Source organism: Camelina sativa, chromosome 13 (assembly GCF_030686135.1).
Source record: "Camelina sativa cultivar CO46 ecotype springtype chromosome 13, ASM3068613v1".
Lineage (NCBI taxonomy): Eukaryota > Viridiplantae > Streptophyta > Magnoliopsida > Brassicales > Brassicaceae > Camelina > Camelina sativa.
Window position 1 is genome coordinate 4,373,912 of NC_141892.1, and position 17,257 is coordinate 4,391,168.

Sequence of the window (17,257 nt, forward strand, 5' to 3'; positions counted from 1 at the left end):
TCAATTTTAGCTTTATTGCTTTTAGTTGATCTATTGATTACGAATAGAGGCTGTAAATGGTAACTCTGAAACGTAGAGGACACACTTACAATTACTATCGAGTAATGTACAGAAGGACAAAACCAAAAACGCGTTAATTTTGTTTTCCTTCTCTTCTTCTTTCAAAGCTGAAATAGCCTGAACTGAACTGAACGTGTATTTCAGTACTTTATGTATCTTCTTCGTTGGTTCTTATAATTTGAACAAAATAGTCTATAGATTTAAATTTTCTATACTGTAAGGAATAAGGATGATTGGATAATTTATTGAGAATTATGGAATAGGCCCAACTAAAATATTATTGGGTTTATAAAATCCCATATACTTATGGGCTTTAATTTATATCTCCAGGCCCCAATGTTATGCAACAAATGTTCTTCGTCTTCTTCTTCTTCTCTCTCTCTCTCTCTACCAAACAACTCCTCTGGGATTCTGATTCTGTGACTTCTCGCCATTACATTAATTTTAATTATCGCTAAAAGCTTTCGCCATATTCTCATCTTCTCAACATTCTCAGGCGTTTTTCGCGGCATTTATTTCGAATTCGCATGAAGATTCCCTTGTAATGTTTTCATTTCTTCCTCGTTGTCCGTAGTAATTGGTTCTCTCTCTCTCTCTCTCTCTCTCTCTCTCTCTCTCTCTCTCTCTCTCTCTCTCTCTCTTCATGGGTTCGGCTTCGATTAGTTACCAATTCGGAATCTCAGCTCGATTCCACGGGAATTTGAATTCGAGGTCGGATGTTACTGTTTCCTCGCTTCCATGTAAAGCTGATGTTTCCAGAAAGATCATATTCTCAGCTCCAAACTCCTCCACTCACAAGGTATTTGATTATTTCTCTCAGTCTCGTTTATGCCAATAACAAAAAAAGTTCCAAACTTTTTATCTGGGTCTCAAGATTTCTATCAAATTGCGTGTTTTGCTTCTTTGGATTTAGATCGTTTTTAGTTGGTGGATTCTCCTACTGTAGGCGTTTTTGATATGCAGGAATGTATAAATCGAGCTCGGGTATGTTCTTTGCCAAATACTGATGACTACTGCGATGAGATATTTGAGACGCCGATACTAGACAGCATTGAAACTCCATTGCAGTTGAAGAATTTGAGTGTTCAGGTAACTTTTTGTTGATGTTCTTATGCCATATGTAGTTGAATGAAAAAAAAAAAAAAACTGAAAGGGCTTGGGGTTGATGAAGTTGGTTTTTTCTTTTTGTAGGAGTTGAAGTTATTAGCTGATGAAATACGTACGGAGCTTCATTCTGTATTATGGAAGAAGATCCAAAAGTCTATGAACCCTAGCTTGGCTGCAATAGAACTTACCCTTGCTCTGCATTATGTTTTCCGTGCCCCGGTTGACAATATATTGTGGGATGATGTGGAAAAAGTAAGCTTATGTTTTGACATTCAGGGGACTGATGATCTGATTTTCTTGTGCTTTGGACCTATTGTTGGAAGGTTTTGATGTGTTTCTTGTTGTGTTAATAGCTTGGTTTGTTCCTTTGTAGACATATGCACATAAAGTTTTGACAAGACGTTGGTCTGCAATTCCATCGAGACAAAAGAACGGTATCTCTGGGGTCACTTCTCAATTGGAGAGTGAATATGATTCTTTTGGGGCTGGACATGGCTGCAACAGTATTTCTGCTGGGCTCGGTAATTTTTCTCACCCTTTGTTAAGGAATCAGTTGCCTATAGCTTTAGTTTATTTCCTTATCCTTTTGCCTATTTTCCCTAAAACAAGAAGTAGGCTTAGCTAATGAACGTTTGGTGTGCTGAACGTTTGTTTTTGTTTTCTTAGGATTAGCGGTTGCTCGAGATATAAAAGGAAAGAGAGACCGGGTTGTGGCTGTGATAGACAATGTGACAATAACTGCTGGTCAAGCATATGAGGCAATGAGCAATGCTGGTTATTTGGATTCTAATATGATTGTTATACTTAATGATAGCCGTCACTCTTTACATCCAAATATGGATCAGGGATCCAAGGCATCCATCAGCGCACTATCTAGCATCATGAGCAAAATCCAATCTAGCAAAATTTTCCGGAAATTTAGAGAATTAGCCAAAGTATGCATTCCCATACTCTCTTTATTAAACTTAGTTGGTTGCAATTTTGAGGCTGGAAATTTCATGTTCAACAATTGTAGATGTTATTTGATTTTGCTGTGAATTTTGACAGGCTATGACGAAAAGAATTGGAAAAGGCATGTATGAATGGGCAGCCAAAGTCGATGAGTATGCACGTGGAATGGTTGGACCAACAGGATCAACTCTCTTTGAAGAACTTGGTTTGTACTACATTGGTCCTGTTGATGGACACAACATTGAAGATCTAGTTTGTGTTCTCCGAGAAGTATCTTCTCTAGATTCAATGGGTCCTGTGTTGGTCCACGTGATCACAGAGGAAAACCGGGATGCAGAATTCGGAAAGAAGATCATGGTCAAAGGTATATTCCTCTGCTTATGTAATTTTCTCAACACTATCCATATCTTGACATTGACAGTTCATTTTTGTGTCTCAGACAGACGCACTTACAGTCATTGCTTTGTGGAGGCTTTAGTGATGGAGGCAGAAATGGATAGAGATATTGTTGTGGTTCATGCAGGAATGGAGATTGATGCATCACTTCTAACATTTCAGGAGAGATTTCCAGACAGGTTTTTCAATGTCGGAATGGCTGAACAGCACGCTGTCACATTCGCCGCTGGTCTTTCTTCGGGAGGTCTGAAGCCCTTTTGCATCATTCCCTCTGCTTTTCTACAAAGAGCTTATGACCAGGTTTCACCTTTTTCCCCATCTCACTCGCACAGAGTAAGACTGTTGTTCTAAAATGTTTTATCAGAAGCAAAGGGCCTTAGTGTCTTTGATGGTTTTGTTAGGTGGTCCATGATGTAGATAGGCAAAGAAAGGCGGTGCGATTTGTTATTACAAGCGCAGGGCTTGTTGGATCCGGTGGTCCAGTGCAGTGTGGAGCTTTTGATATAGCTTATATGTCATCCTTACCAAACATGATAGCGATGGCTCCTGCCGACGAGGATGAGCTTGTTAATATGGTTGCAACTGCAGCTTCCATCACTGACCGTCCGGTTTGTTTCCGGTTCCCTAGAGGCTCCGTTGTCGACAGGAATTATCTCGTCCCCATTGGATTACCAATTGAAGTAAGCTCCAATCTAATCTTCAAATCTTTTTGTTGCAAAAGCAGACTGTGCTGACACAAGAATCGCTTTATCATATTAGAGTAGATCGGAAGAGGAAGAGTTCTTGTAGAAGGTCAAGTTGTGGCTTTGCTTGGGTATGGAGCCATGGTTCAAAATTGTCTTCATGCTCACTCGCTTCTCTCCAAACTCGGTTTGAACGTGACTGTAGCTGATGCAAGATTTTGCAAACCCCTCGACATCAAGCTTGTGCGTGATCTATGTCAGAACCACAAATTCCTCATCACTGTCGAAGAAGGCTGTGTTGGAGGGTTTGGTTCTCATGTGGCACAGTTCATAGCCCTCGATGGCCAGCTCGATGGAAACATCAAGGTAGATAAAAATCAAAAACCCCATCATCTCTTTCAAAGTTCTCATCTTTTTGGTTTCTGATTTACCTTTTTTGTTGGGATTTAAAAATTGGTAGTGGAGACCGATTGTATTACCAGATGGCTACATCGAAGAAGCTTCTCCTAGCGAGCAGCTTGCTCTTGCTGGGCTAACTGGACATCACATAGCAGCAACCGCTCTGAGTCTTTTGGGTCGTACTCGTGAAGCATTGCTCCTCATGAGCTAGCATAACCTTCTCATGAGGGATTTACCTTCACAAGAAGCTCAGAGACTTTAAAAGGCATCACATTTATGACTTATTAAGAAGAGTGAATGATGAGTGTAATTATTAAGTTTCTTAAACAAAATTTGTTGATAATATATATTCAGAATTAAAGAAATATGATATCCTGATTTTGGAAGAGCAATCTGCTACGTTTGTATATTGTAAATATAGAGTATGAAAATTTACTAATTACTTTTTAGTTTTTACACGGTTTTCCCAATTTTCATATTCTCAATTTGTTGCTGTTGTTGTCAAGTCTTCTAATATACATACACCTACTAGTTTCTCTATTTGGTATAAGCGGATACAATGTCCCATATCTGGAAACAAACAAAATTACACTCCAGACGTTTGTATTTTTCGACACTTCTTCTTAAGTCATACACATACATTAATTAAAAAAAGCTTTCCTTTTTAAAATTAGTAAAGAGTTACTGTCAATATTCTTTTTTTACAATACCCGATTCCTTCTTCTTCTTCTTCTTCTTCTTATCGATCTGCGTCTCTCTCTCTCGCTCGCTCTCGATCATTTCGCTTCTATCTGAATCCTGTGGTTTCGTGTCTTCATGTAAGTTTTCTCCTTGTCATTCGTTTTGTGTCGATCGGAATTTAAGTGGAAAGATCGGAACTTTTACCTCGATTTTATCGGGAATCGAAAAATTCATTCTGATCGTTGCATCTAGTTAAAAAAAAAAAAAACCCTAATTTGCAGGTCACTTAATTCAGTTTGTTGACAAAGAGTGATGCTTTCTCTCTGTTGCAGTTATAAAAAAATTGAATGATGGAAACAGAAACGGAACATCATAGAACTGTCTCTGTCGATGACAACGATAGCCTCGTACCAGAGCCTAGTTCAACAACAAAAGAAAGCTTTTTTGAAGATTTCTCGCTTACAGGGCAAGTTATGAATCCACAGATTTCAAGTGCTGGCGAAGTTTTGACAAAAGTTGAATTGGATTTTGCTTTTGTCTCTGAGAAATTGGTCAATCTAAGCCTTCTCACTATGCAACTCGGCACCAGGGAAAATGATTTTGAGTCTTTTGTTTCTAAGAAAGTAGAAGAAGAAGAAGAAGAGCCTTCGAGTAATGATGATGATTCGGCTGAGAAGGCGTTGGAGTTTGATCTCTTGTCTTCAATCCTCAATTCAGAGGTGAAAGAACTTGAATCGCTTCTTGGTTTTCTCCAGGACGAGATTCAAAGTGCACGTGTTATGATTTCTCCGTTTCAACATGATGGAGAAGCTTTCTTGGATTTGGAAGGCAAGTTGCATGATGCTGAACAGTCTTTGGCTCAGTTAATGGACCAAGTGGTGGAAATGAAGAAGCAATCTTCTAACTTTCAGAGGTTATCTTCTGGTTTGGATGAATTTGGAAGCTGTAAGTGTCTTTTAAACATTTGTCATGATGGCTATAGCTGGAGAAAATTTCTCAGGCTTTGATTAAACTTATGTTAACTTTGTTTTGGCAGGGTCTGGAGGACAAACTGCAGTGTCTCAAAACGATGGTGAGTTTGGTGATCTTAGTGCTAAGATCAAAATGCAGACTGCTGATCAGCAAAGAAATGTTTTGAGGATGCTTGAGAAATCTTTGGCTAAGGAGATGGAACTTGAGAAGAAACTAAGCGAATCAAGAAATACTGAACGTGAGTTAGAGATGAAACTATATTCTTCCGAGCAGGATGTTGTCTACATGGAAGAAGTTACCGAAGATGCCTTCTCGAGGTGGCTTGAGTCAGATAATGCTGCTGAAGTCTTTAAGGGAACGTCAAAGGAGATGTCTGGGAAACTCCAAGTTCTTCAGTTCAATCTCAGCGGTTCTTTTAAGCGGGAAGATAACTTGAAGTCTGAGCTCGTTAATTCAAAGGAACGTTTAGAAGCTAAGGAATGCGCCTTGCACAAACTTGATAGCAGCAATGCAAGACTTCATGACTTTCTTATGGCGCAAACAGAAGGCTTAAAAGAGAGTTTGAGAGAAGCTGAGGAAAAAATGATTCTGTTGAACACTGAGAATTCCTCATTAAGTGAAAAAGTTAGCTCCCTTGAGGATCAACTGAATGAATATGGGCTTCAAACAGAAGATGCGGATGCTACTTCTGGTGCTCTTATAAAAGATCTTGAACGTATCAATGAGGAACTGAAAGATAAATTAGCCAAAACTGAAGCAAGGGCTGAAGAAGCAGAATCCAAGTGCAAAAATCTAGAAGAAAGCCAAAAGGAGCTTCAAGACGAGTTGGGGACTTTCAGAGACAAGGGCTTCACTCTGGAGAAGTTAGCATCGCTTGAGAAACACTTGAGGGACTCAGATCTTCAACTAGAACATGCAGTTGCAGCTGTTGAAGCAAGTAAAGAAAAGCAGAACTTGTTATACTCTACTGTTTCTGATATGGAGGATGTGATTGATGATCTTAAATCCAAAGTTTTGAAGGCTGAAAACAGGGCTGACTATACAGAAGAGAAGTTGATTATGGTATCTGAGTCTAATGCAGAGCTCAACGAAGAACTGAAATTCTTTAAAGGTAGATTGAAAGAAGGGGAGAAATATTTACAGCAAGCAGAAGAAAGAAAAATTCGGACCGCTAAAGATATTGCTTTACATAACAAGATCATGAAAAAACTGGTCATGCAACTAGCTGCTGAACGAGAACGACTTCATAAACAGGTATTAAGACTTTAACACATATGCTCACAAACCCAGTTTGGGTGTTATTTCATCATCATCATAGTGGATGCTTAGATTTTGATACTTTTTTGGCAGATAACTAGCTTGTCAAGAGAGAATTGTGTGTTGATGGTGAAGTTGAAAAAGATTGGAAAATCTGGTATTATGGAGAGTGGCAATGGAAATGAACTTTCGGCAAAGTCTGACCAGAATGCTTCTTCTTGCCATCAAGAAAGTAGTCCTCAAGCCACCGTCACTTCAGTAGTTAATCCAGAGGTATATTAATTCCTCCTTACTGGAATTCTGATTTTGCAGGCATTTAAGTGAAGTCTACCATTCAGCTTTAAGATGGAAGAATTGAATATTGACTTTCTTCTTTGAAGACCTTATAAAAAAAGTGATGTTGGTCACTAATTTTTTTTTTGTAGGAGGAAGAAACAGAATTAAAATCAGATATTGGAAGTGTAAGGAGATTAGATGTTGGAGCTCTTGGATTGAAGCACATTCTCGTTGCAATGCTTGTGATCTTATTATCGTCAATGGCTTACTTTATATCTCAGCAAAACATCTAAAAGTCTTTCACTTTTTCAGAGTCTCATAGGCTCCAGTTTTGTTTTTTCACACTCTTTGTCATAGTTTAACATTACAATGACAGACTATTTTGTAGTTCTTTTTGGCTATCTATCACAGAGAATCTGCTATAAAAGTTAAAATATGCTTCTTGATTATATATGCTTCACTGTTAACCCCCGACTCTTTCAGTTTTAGTCTCAGCACTTCAATATACTGATTTTTCCACTTATTACAAGTATTTATTGTTGTCAAACATCAGTACCTCTCTAAACATTAATCCTTAACCTCTGCAATATAATTCAGAACATCCAAAACTTGTTGCATCAATGGTCGTTTCTTTTTGTCGTGCTCAGTGCATCTGTAGATGAGTTTACCCATCTGTGTCACCGCATCCGCTGGATAAAGGTTCCAAGTCGAGGATCGATTATTTCCGCAATCTTATGATTATCTAAGCTTTGCCTGTTCTTGATTGTTCCTTCATATCTCGAACCAGTTAAAAGCTCAAGCAAGATCACACCAAATATGTAAACATCGGACTCCATTCCGAAACAACCTATATACATACATTCCACAGTTGTCGTCTTTAACATTTTGAACAATGATTAATCACAAACCAAATTAGTTATATATGTGATTTAGGTGATACCTGACTCACATTCAGGAGGTAGGCATTTGAATATTCCAGCATGTCGACCTTCATCTACCAAACGATGTTGTTTGTTTGAATCAAGATAAAGCAATTTAACATTGTATTGCTGATGATCATCCAAACTTAGATATTAATTTCGATCATACAGCAAACAAAGAAATAATAATAGAAATAAAAATCATTACCACCTCGTCAAGCATAATGTTATGCATTCTGATTTCTCGATTTATCGGGAACTTGTTGATCGAGTGGAGAAAAGCAAGACCTTGAGCTGTTCCAATGGCTATCTTAATCCGTATTTCCCATGGCAATGCTTCTTCTTCATCTTCTGATGATGAGGGAAACATGAAACTCTATATGTAATGCAAAAATAATCTATAATACAGATTTTTTATAATTGGGAAGAGATCTTAACTTCCGAAAATGCGACTGTCCAAGCGTACTCTGTGCGAGTATTCGAAAACCAAGAAGAGTGATTTGTTATCTTCACAACAGTAACCCAAAAGTTTGACCAAATTAGGATGAGAAATGTGTTCTAGAGACTTCACTATTTCCTGCCACTCATAGTTTTTGTGCCCATCAGATAAGTGGACAAGACATACAATATGAAAGAGTCAGGCTTTTGCTTACCATCCAGTCCTCTAGAGAGCATGATGACCTATCACATTCCAATTCCATGACAGAAACAGCGAGTCCTGTTCCAGTTCTTGATGGAGAAAATGTGGTTTCATCGAGGTATCCCTTGTAGAATTGTCGAACAGAGCAATCTTCACATACTACTACTCTTGTCTTTTTTGAAATTCTTGGTTGCTTTCTTCAAATCCGTGAATCTGAAGACTCTCAGATTCTCGTTTTGTGCCTCCACTTTTCCATATACATACATACATTTGAGCCACGTATTTTTTGTAGACATTACATGTAAATAATAGTAAAAGTGCATTTAAAAAACAGAGTTGCATGTACCTGAAAGTAGAGGGACGGTGAGAGGCTGGTAAGCAAAAGAAGGTTGTTGTCGTTTGAAAGGCGTTACAATGATTCCCATTGTTGACGATCAAAGGCTTCAAATGCTTGTTGTTTCTCAATCTCTTATTCTCTTTGGCTCTCAAAATTGGAATGGAATTCACAAGTTCGATCTCATAGGGTTTTAACAAGAGTTTGAAACTAATGAAAGAAGCTATAGCAAAGAAAAAAAGTTTTAGACTGGCCTCAGAAATCAACTCTTTGAAAATTTCAATTACTCACTCAGGCCAAACAAAGAAAGTGGCACACAAGGCACGGTTGGGTATGTCTGTATCCATATAAGCCACGTTTGTGGAAATTTTTCTCAGACTCGATTATAGAAAGAAGAGAGAGTCAAGTCCAGTTTGGTAAGTTTTGTTAAGTTGATGAGACTTAGAGGAAGATTTTAATTATTGCAATGTTTTTGATCCTAACGTTGGCTTACTTTTCAGAAATCTCACAGTCTCCAGTTTTGTTTTGTTGTTCTATAAATAAACCACTGAACTACAGTATTACTGTTGCAGGGATTTCATCTTCAAACAATGGCAATGGCTGATCAGCATGCAGAGACATCTTCAATTGCATTAACGGAAGTGTCTGGATAATCCAAGTGTAGAACTTTGTGATTACTTTGATAATTATGAAAAAGCTGTTGAGAATGCACTGTTTCCACCTGGTATTTATACTTAAAGAGGTAACATTTATAAAGTTTAGATTTATCACATTTGTTTCTTGATCAAGTCTATGTATAAGTTTGGGTTTATATATGACCTTGTAACCTATTTCAAGATTTCGTGCACATTTAGGTTTATGTGTGTGTTTGGAAAATTTAACTCGAAGACACCAATATTGTCTCAAGCATCAATTGAGAAACACTTGAGGGACTCAGATCTTCAACTAGAGCATGCAGTTGCAGGCTTGCAGCTGTTGAAGCAAGTAAAGAAAAGCAGAACAAGTTATACTCTACTGTTTCTGATATGGAGGATGTGATTGATGATCTTAAATCCAAAGTTTTGAAGGCTGAAAACAGGGTTGACTATACAGAAAAGAAGTTGATTATGGTATCTGAGTGCTTTACATAACAAGATCATGAAAAAACTGGTCATGCAACTAGCTGCTGAACGAGAACGACTTCATAAACAGGTATTGAGACTTTGTATGATTCTTGTATATATCATCAGTACCTCTAAACATTAATCCTTAATATCTGCAATATCATTCAAACTATCCAAAACTTGTTGCATCAATGGTCGTTTCTTGGTATCCTTCTCGGTGCATCTGTTGATGAGTGTACACATCTGTGTCGCCGCATCCGCTGGATAATTGTTCCCAAGCCGGGGATCAATTATTTCCGCAATCTTATAACTATGGGGCAAGAGAGACGTAGTGCAGACACCTAGGCGTTTCTTGTACTCGAATATATTTATGTATGTCGAACCAGTTAAAAGCTCAAGCAAGATATCATACCAAAGACGTAAACATCGGACTCCTTTCCCAAACTACCTGCATTGCATGCGTTACTACACAGTACACACTTGTCTTAACAACATTGAACAATGAACGATTAATATCAGAATTTTGTAAAACAGATTTTGGTGCACACCTGACGAATATTCAGGAGGTGGACATTTAAATCTTCCCGCAATGTGACCTTCGTCTACCAAACGATGTTGTTTGTTTGATTCAACATAAAACAATTTAACATTGTATTGCTGATGACATCCAAACTCATATATTAATTTTCTAAGATCATAAAACATAAAGAAAGAAGAACTAATGGAAATAAAACCATATATATATATACAACCTCGTCAAGCATAATGTTATGCATTCTAAGTTCTCGATTTAGCGGGTTGTTGTTGATCGAGTGGAGAAAGACAAGAGCTTTAGCTGTTCCAATGGCTATCTTAACCCGTATTTCCCATGTCAATGCTTCTTCTTCTTCTGTTGAGGGAAACATGAAACTCTATATGTAATGCAAAAATTATCTATATATACAGTGTTATAATTGGGAAGAGATCTTAACTTCCGAAAATGTGACGGTCCAAGCTTACTCTGTGCGAGTATTCGATAACCAAGAAGAGTGATTTGTTATCTTCACAACAGTAACCTAAAAGTTTGACCAAATTAGGATGAGAAATGTGTTCTAGAGACCTCACTATTTCCTGCAAGTACTCATAGGTTTTTTGTCCCCCATCAGATAAGTAGACAAGACATACAATATGAAAGAGAGGGTCAGGCTTTTGCTTACCATCCAGTCCTCTAGAGAGCATGAACTATCACATTCCAGTTCCATGACAGAAACAGCGAGTCTTGTTCCAGTTCTTGATGGAGCAAATGTGGTTTCATCGATGTATCCCTTGTAGAATTTTCGAACAGAGCCATTTTCACATTCTACTACCCTGTCTTTTTTGAAATTCTTGGTTGCTTTCTTCAAATCCGTGAATCTGAAGACTCTCAGATTCATATAAGCCAAGTTTGTGGCAAATTTTCTCAGATTCAATTATAGAAAGAAGGGAGAGTCAAGTCCAGTTTGGTAAGTTTTGTTAGGTTGATGAGACTTAGAGGGAGACTTTCTTGCAATGTTTGTGATCCTACCGTTGTCTATCATCAATGGCTTACTGTTTCAGAATTCAGAAATCTCACAGGCTCCAATTTTGTTTTGTTGTTCTATAAATAAACCACTACGTTATTACAAATTGGCGGTCTAGACTTATTTCAACTTCAAATATGATCCAGTCAACCTCGTGAGCGATAGAATTGTTTTAGGAGTTTTGGGAATCTTAGCTCTGTATCTTGCACAAGAGGGGCCTGAAGAGACGGACGTAGCGTTTCAGCAAATACACGAGGAGAACCACGTACAAGAGCTAGTGTTCCGTTTGATACTCCTTATATTGTATACTTGTGAGCATTCCGATATATTTATAAAATGCCTCAAGTAAACAAAAGCCTCCAACAAATATAAAACTGACCAAAAGAAAAAAAAAAAAAAAGCAAATATATATAACAAGAAAACAAATAAACAAATAAGCCAAAACAATAAAACAAATAAGCCAAGAAAACAATAAAACAAACAAGAAAAAAAATAAAGGAGTAAAGTTTTTACTTAAACCTGTTCTTGCTATTTGATCTGAGTAAGTAATAATGTATTATGTTCTAAATCTCATGATCGATCTAGCATATTTATAGGAGAGACGTTAACATCAGTCTCCCAAAAAGTCTTCTTAAATTAAAACGTAACACTCTATACTTGCTAAATTTATCCTAAAGTAAATATTATTATTTTGCTTTCACCACTCAATTAAAAGTAAAAATATTTGTGCAGAGACGACTTCATTTGAATAATATTTGCCGAATTACTCCAAATCAAACATTAGTCCATTATTTAATAATCTGATGAATTTAAAATGGTTTTGACTGATGAGTATTATGATATATATATATATATATATATACATACACACAACTCACTGCAAAAAATAATAATAATAAAACCATCATTCATCAAAACATCATTCAGAAAATAAAAAGCTAGCTCTAACGATTTTCTACTTTATTTATTAAATAAAAATAATTAACGTGTGCTAAGCAAAGCATGTGCTTCTTTATTTCCTGTTTTGCATATGTTAAGTAGAGGACCAATGAGAAACCATAATGAATCTAAAACGATTTTGAATTAACACTAAAATGAAATTCAGTTCAACAAATGCTTACGCAATCCAACTACTCGAGCATAACAAACTTAATTGCAATTAATAGAAAGAAAAAATAACATTTTGGCTTTACGATCAACTTTTTCCAACTTTTGTTTCTTATTTAGAAATTAGGTGATTTACTCAAGTGTTATCCAAATTAAGTAATATTACCAAAATAAAAAAAAAAAAAGATTTTATTACTAGAATATTTCGGGTATTTTCAAAATACCCAACGTGTCCTTGTTTTATGTTATCGGAAAAAATGTTATTACAAAAATGCCATCACGTCAGAAATCGCTGACGTGTAACCATAACTCAGCCGTAACACGTTACAGATGAATGTTGTGGTTGAGTTATAGGTATGTTGCGGATGAGTTATAGAAAAAAACATTTGAGTAAGAGCGGACGGCTGACTTATAGCATAACTCAACCAAGCGTTACGGTTGACTTATTAAAATCTAGTTGAGTTATGCTATAACTCAACCGTCCTTACGGCTGACTTATTAAAATCTGGTTGAGTTATGCTATAACTCAGCCGTCCTTACGGCTGAGTTTTCACCCGATGGTTGAGTTGTCAAAAGTTTGGCTGAGTTATCACTACGACACGACTGAATTACCATTTTCCGACTGGTTGAGTTATGAAAAACGGCTGACTTATGAGCAACTGTTACGGTTGAGTTATCGTACAACTCAACCATAATAAGCTGACTTATTGTACAACTCAGTCGTGATAGGCTGACTTATCATACAACTCAACCATTTGACGGTTGACTTATTAACAAAAAATTAGTTACTAGAATGTTATTCAGTTACGGCTGACTTATTAAACGATACGGCTGACTTATTAAACGATATGGCTGACTTATTAAACAATACGGCTGAATTTGGCAGCAATTTTTTTGCTTTTTAATTACTGTAATGTTTTTTTAATTACTGTAATGTTTTTCATGTTGTGGCTGAGTTTTATATATGCTGAGTTATTAATTGTTTGATGGCTGACTTGCCACGTCGGACGCAACATCCATGTCAGCATTCCATGTCATCTTTTTTTTCTCCGAAAATACGAAACGTCGTTCGACTCATGTTCTTCAACTGGTAAATAAGTGAACTATTTACCTTCTTCTTCACCTTGTTCTTATACTTCTTCTTCTTTTTTCTTCTTCACCTAGTTCTTTCTACTTCTTCTTCACCTTGTTCTTCTACTTCTTCTTCACCTTGTTTTTCATTTTCTTTCATGGATCCAGTTTCGGTTCTAGTTGTTTCCGGTAATTGGGTAAAGACACAGAGATATGTATTTAACACCGACGATAGAGGGTGTATAGTTGTGCATATAGATGGAGGCACAACACACGACAAGCTTGTGAAACTAGTGGAGGTAGAGGAAGTATGATTCGGCCAAGCAATGACTTGAAAGTAGAATCTACATATGAAGTGTACGGTGGGGGATTTGAAGGCACTTGTTTTGATTATGGTAAGATCGTTGACAAAGAAAACCAAGAAGAAGAAGAAGCTGTCGAAGTAGCATCTGACGAAGAAGACGATGAATTTTCAACCCGATTTAATGTTTTCAATGACTCTGATATATTAGCCAGTAAGGATTTATAAATCACTATAACTCAGCCGTCACATGAATCGACGAGACCTTTCGTTTTCCCGTAAATATTATAACTCAGCCGTAAAGTCATATATATCAGCCATTTACTTTCATATTGTTTCTTGTGATAACTCAGCCATAAAACACTATAACTCAGCCGTAACATGACTCGACGAGACCTTTCGTTTTCCTGTAAATATTATAACTCAGCCGTCAAGTCATATATATCATTCATTTACTTTCAAATTGTTTCTTGTGATAACTCAGTCATAACTCACTATAACTTAGCCGTCACATGACCTTTCGTTTTCCTGTAAATATTATAACTCAGCCGTAAAGTCATATATATCATCCATTTACTTTCAGATTGTTTCTTGTGATAACTCAGCCATAACTCACTATAACTTAGCCGTCACATGAACTTTCGTTTTCCCGTAATGATTATAACTCAGCCGTAAAGCGATATTTTGGCGGAAAACCATCAGTTAACCTAATAATAGACATATTTCCATTCTAAATTTAAATTTTGAGTTATAATAATTTTAATATTCAATTGTTGGAGAAATACTTTTAGAAAAATAGAATTCTAAATTCGAATAATAATTATTTAATTATTTGCAATAATATCTTGTGATAAAAAAGCTCACTTTATGAATTTATTATGCGTGTGGATTTGAGCAGGCACATAATTAGTGATTTTTCGCGCTTCCCTAACAACACTTTTTGTGACATCGAGAGACGTTTTAATACTTATTAGGAATCTGACAGAACAAAAGACCCAGGAAAGAAAGAAGAATACGTTTTCATATTATTGAGAAGACCCTAAACGATAACTCAGCCGTCATAAACTATAACTCAGCCGTCATAAACTATAACTCAGTCAACCCTCAAATTAGAATGACTAAATAACCGACCAAACCGAACCGAACCGGAACAATTTTTTTCATTATTTTCGGTTAATTATCGGTTATATTAAGTTAATCCACCTAATTTGGATAACATTTGGATTATTTATGGTTATATATTCATCTAACCGACCCATAACCGGAAATAACCGAAAAGTAATTTCAAAAATTTTTAAATTTTCAAATGGTTATCATATTAGTATATCCAAATTACCACCTTAAACCAAACACAATATAACCAAAACCAAACTGTTATATTAAAACCCATAATGTCGGGAATATGAACCTTTTTTAAATAAAAAATCGCTAAAATCTCATTTATTACGCGTGTGGTTCTTAACAATAAACATAATTATTGTTTGCGTCTCCCCAACAACACTTTGTATTCTCGAGAAGGTATATAATAAATTAATATATCCGTTGCATAACTCAGTCATAACTTTACCATAACTCAGCCAACCCTCAAATTAGAATGACTAAATAACCGACCAACTTTTTTTTTCCAATTTGGTATTTTTGAATTGGTATGTTTGGTTAATTTTGGTTATATTCGGCTTACTTTCGGTTATATTAGGATAATCTACTTAATTACAATATATTTTGAGTTATTTTTGGTTATATATTAATCTAACGGACCCATAACCGGAAATAACAAAAAAAAAATTTGATTTTAAAAAAAATATTCAAATGGTAATAATATTCGTATATCCATATTACCACCTTAAACCAAACACATTAAAACACATTAGAACCAAAACCAAAAAAAAAATAATGTTACTCATCTGAACCCTACATCTCAAACCCTAAACCCCAACCCTAACCCTAACCCCTAAACTTCATGTGTTGTATGTTTAACACATTCTGGTGAGAATGTGTAAAAATCAATCTTTCTCTATAATTATTACTTTTTATTGGTTATAATAATTGTAATATTCATATTTCAATTGTACATTTAAATATTGAGTTATAATAATATAAATTTACAAATATTTCATAAGTCAGCTGTGTAAGTCAATAACTCAGCCATCACTTAGTCATTTTGTCGGAATTTTTTTATTTTTTATTCGAATTTTAAGTTCAATTTTTTAATTATTTTGTATAATATATTGTGAAAAAACTAACTTTATAAATTTATTACGCGTGTGGATTTGAGCAGACACATAATTATTGTTTGGGTTTCTCCAACAACACTTTTTATATATTTATTACGCGAAAGACCAAACGAAACCGTACCAAATACATAACTCAGCCGTACGAAGTACATAACTCAGTCGTATGAAGTACATAACTCAGCCATAACATATATGTTTATTTAATATTTATCAATATTATCATATGGCCTCAATTCAATGTGTATCATATGGCCTCATCTCAATTCACAGAGATATGTATCATATGGCCTCAATTCAATATTATATAGAAAAATGGCAATTTGTATAAGCTGTGTTTCTTAATTAATTTATAGTCTTATACATACTCTATACAAGCACAACTAGCATGATGATGATATATGGAGGCAATTTAGGATCCCTACCGTAAAAAGTTAAACTAATGTTGTATAGGCACACAACTAATAGTCTTTTTTTTTTGACAATTGGCACACAACTTTTATTACCAAAGGCAGCTCAAGCGACTCAGCAACTTTCTCAAGAGCTAAACATCTAATATCTCCAAGTTCTTGTCTACAAGTGGGACACCGGTTATGCACCCTCACTTTACAAGTCGAGCACAACGTGTGTCCATTATGACACTGCAACAACAACAACAAGAAAGAGACATACTTTTAGATCAAGAACTTCCAATTTAGCTCAATAGTATATGATACAAGCAACATTAATGCTCTGGATTCCAAAATGATAATACACAAGCGTATTCAAATTAGAAAAACGCAGAACACATAAAAAGCTAAAACGTTTCATAAGCTCCAAAGCAAAGGTACACAAGCCACAAGAAGAGAGCAACAACACTCAAAACAGGAATCAATTGTGAAGGAAAAATCAATTATCCGATCCAGAAACCAAAACAACCAGAAAGAGTAAAAATTGATTTGTATTTTAATTTGCTGATATGTATTTTTTTTTTACTCAAAATTGAAAAACTAAATCCAAGAGGTAAATTGTAATTACATCAAAGCACTAAATATTTGAATAATTCTCTTTGATTAATAACATATGAGTAATAAACCAACTTTTGGATAATATTTGAGTAATTGATTCTAAAAATAAAGATGATAGCGAATATTTATCGTGCGTCTCAATTAATTCACTGAGCTTACTGTATCAATTTAGTTCCAAGTAAAGCATGTTACGTAATTAGTTTTAACTCAAAATCGCAAAGCG

At 35.7% G+C, this 17,257-nt stretch overlaps 2 protein-coding genes and 2 pseudogenes across 9 annotated transcripts; 2 read left to right on the plus strand and 2 right to left on the minus strand.

The window, feature by feature from the left end:
- The first annotated feature begins 240 nt into the window (after positions 1 to 240).
- LOC104735152 (1-deoxy-D-xylulose-5-phosphate synthase, chloroplastic) lies at positions 241 to 3,988 on the plus strand. Of its 7 annotated transcripts, none has more exons than XR_015578109.1 (10): positions 241 to 859; positions 1,024 to 1,149; positions 1,252 to 1,419; positions 1,541 to 1,688; positions 1,834 to 2,102; positions 2,215 to 2,482; positions 2,558 to 2,814; positions 2,916 to 3,194; positions 3,274 to 3,563; positions 3,658 to 3,988. XR_015578109.1 is itself a non-coding variant. In XM_010454879.2 (10 exons), exons 1-10 carry the CDS (start codon positions 704 to 706, stop codon positions 3,805 to 3,807), a joined length of 2,106 nt encoding a protein of 701 aa, XP_010453181.2. In that variant the 5' UTR covers positions 241 to 703; the 3' UTR covers positions 3,808 to 3,988. The 7 variants fall into 7 exon arrangements, 5 of the variants coding, with proteins under 5 accessions (XP_010453181.2, XP_087337631.1, XP_087337633.1 ...); XM_010454879.2 differs by having other exon boundaries at positions 3,279 to 3,563; XM_087481507.1 differs by having other exon boundaries at positions 427 to 859; positions 985 to 1,149; positions 3,279 to 3,563.
- A 156-nt stretch (positions 3,989 to 4,144) lies between these two features.
- Positions 4,145 to 7,216, plus strand: LOC104735155 (WPP domain-interacting tail-anchored protein 1). Its single transcript, XM_010454882.3, has 5 exons — positions 4,145 to 4,414; positions 4,610 to 5,222; positions 5,314 to 6,503; positions 6,600 to 6,779; positions 6,932 to 7,216. The coding sequence occupies exons 2-5, from the start codon at positions 4,625 to 4,627 to the stop codon at positions 7,073 to 7,075; spliced, it is 2,112 nt and encodes a 703-aa protein (XP_010453184.2). The 5' UTR covers positions 4,145 to 4,414; positions 4,610 to 4,624; the 3' UTR covers positions 7,076 to 7,216.
- Positions 7,217 to 7,231: 15 nt separating this feature from the next.
- LOC104735154 (inactive serine/threonine-protein kinase BKN1-like) lies at positions 7,232 to 8,767 on the minus strand (annotated as a pseudogene). The gene is made up of 6 exons (XR_015578579.1): positions 8,689 to 8,767; positions 8,356 to 8,589; positions 8,141 to 8,279; positions 7,914 to 8,053; positions 7,723 to 7,831; positions 7,232 to 7,629 (listed from the first exon to the last, which is right to left on the minus strand). The product of XR_015578579.1 is annotated as an inactive serine/threonine-protein kinase BKN1-like (transcript).
- Positions 8,768 to 9,728: 961 nt separating this feature from the next.
- On the minus strand, positions 9,729 to 11,191 carry LOC109128319 (inactive serine/threonine-protein kinase BKN1-like; annotated as a pseudogene).
- Between the last annotated feature and the right edge of the window lie 6,066 nt (positions 11,192 to 17,257).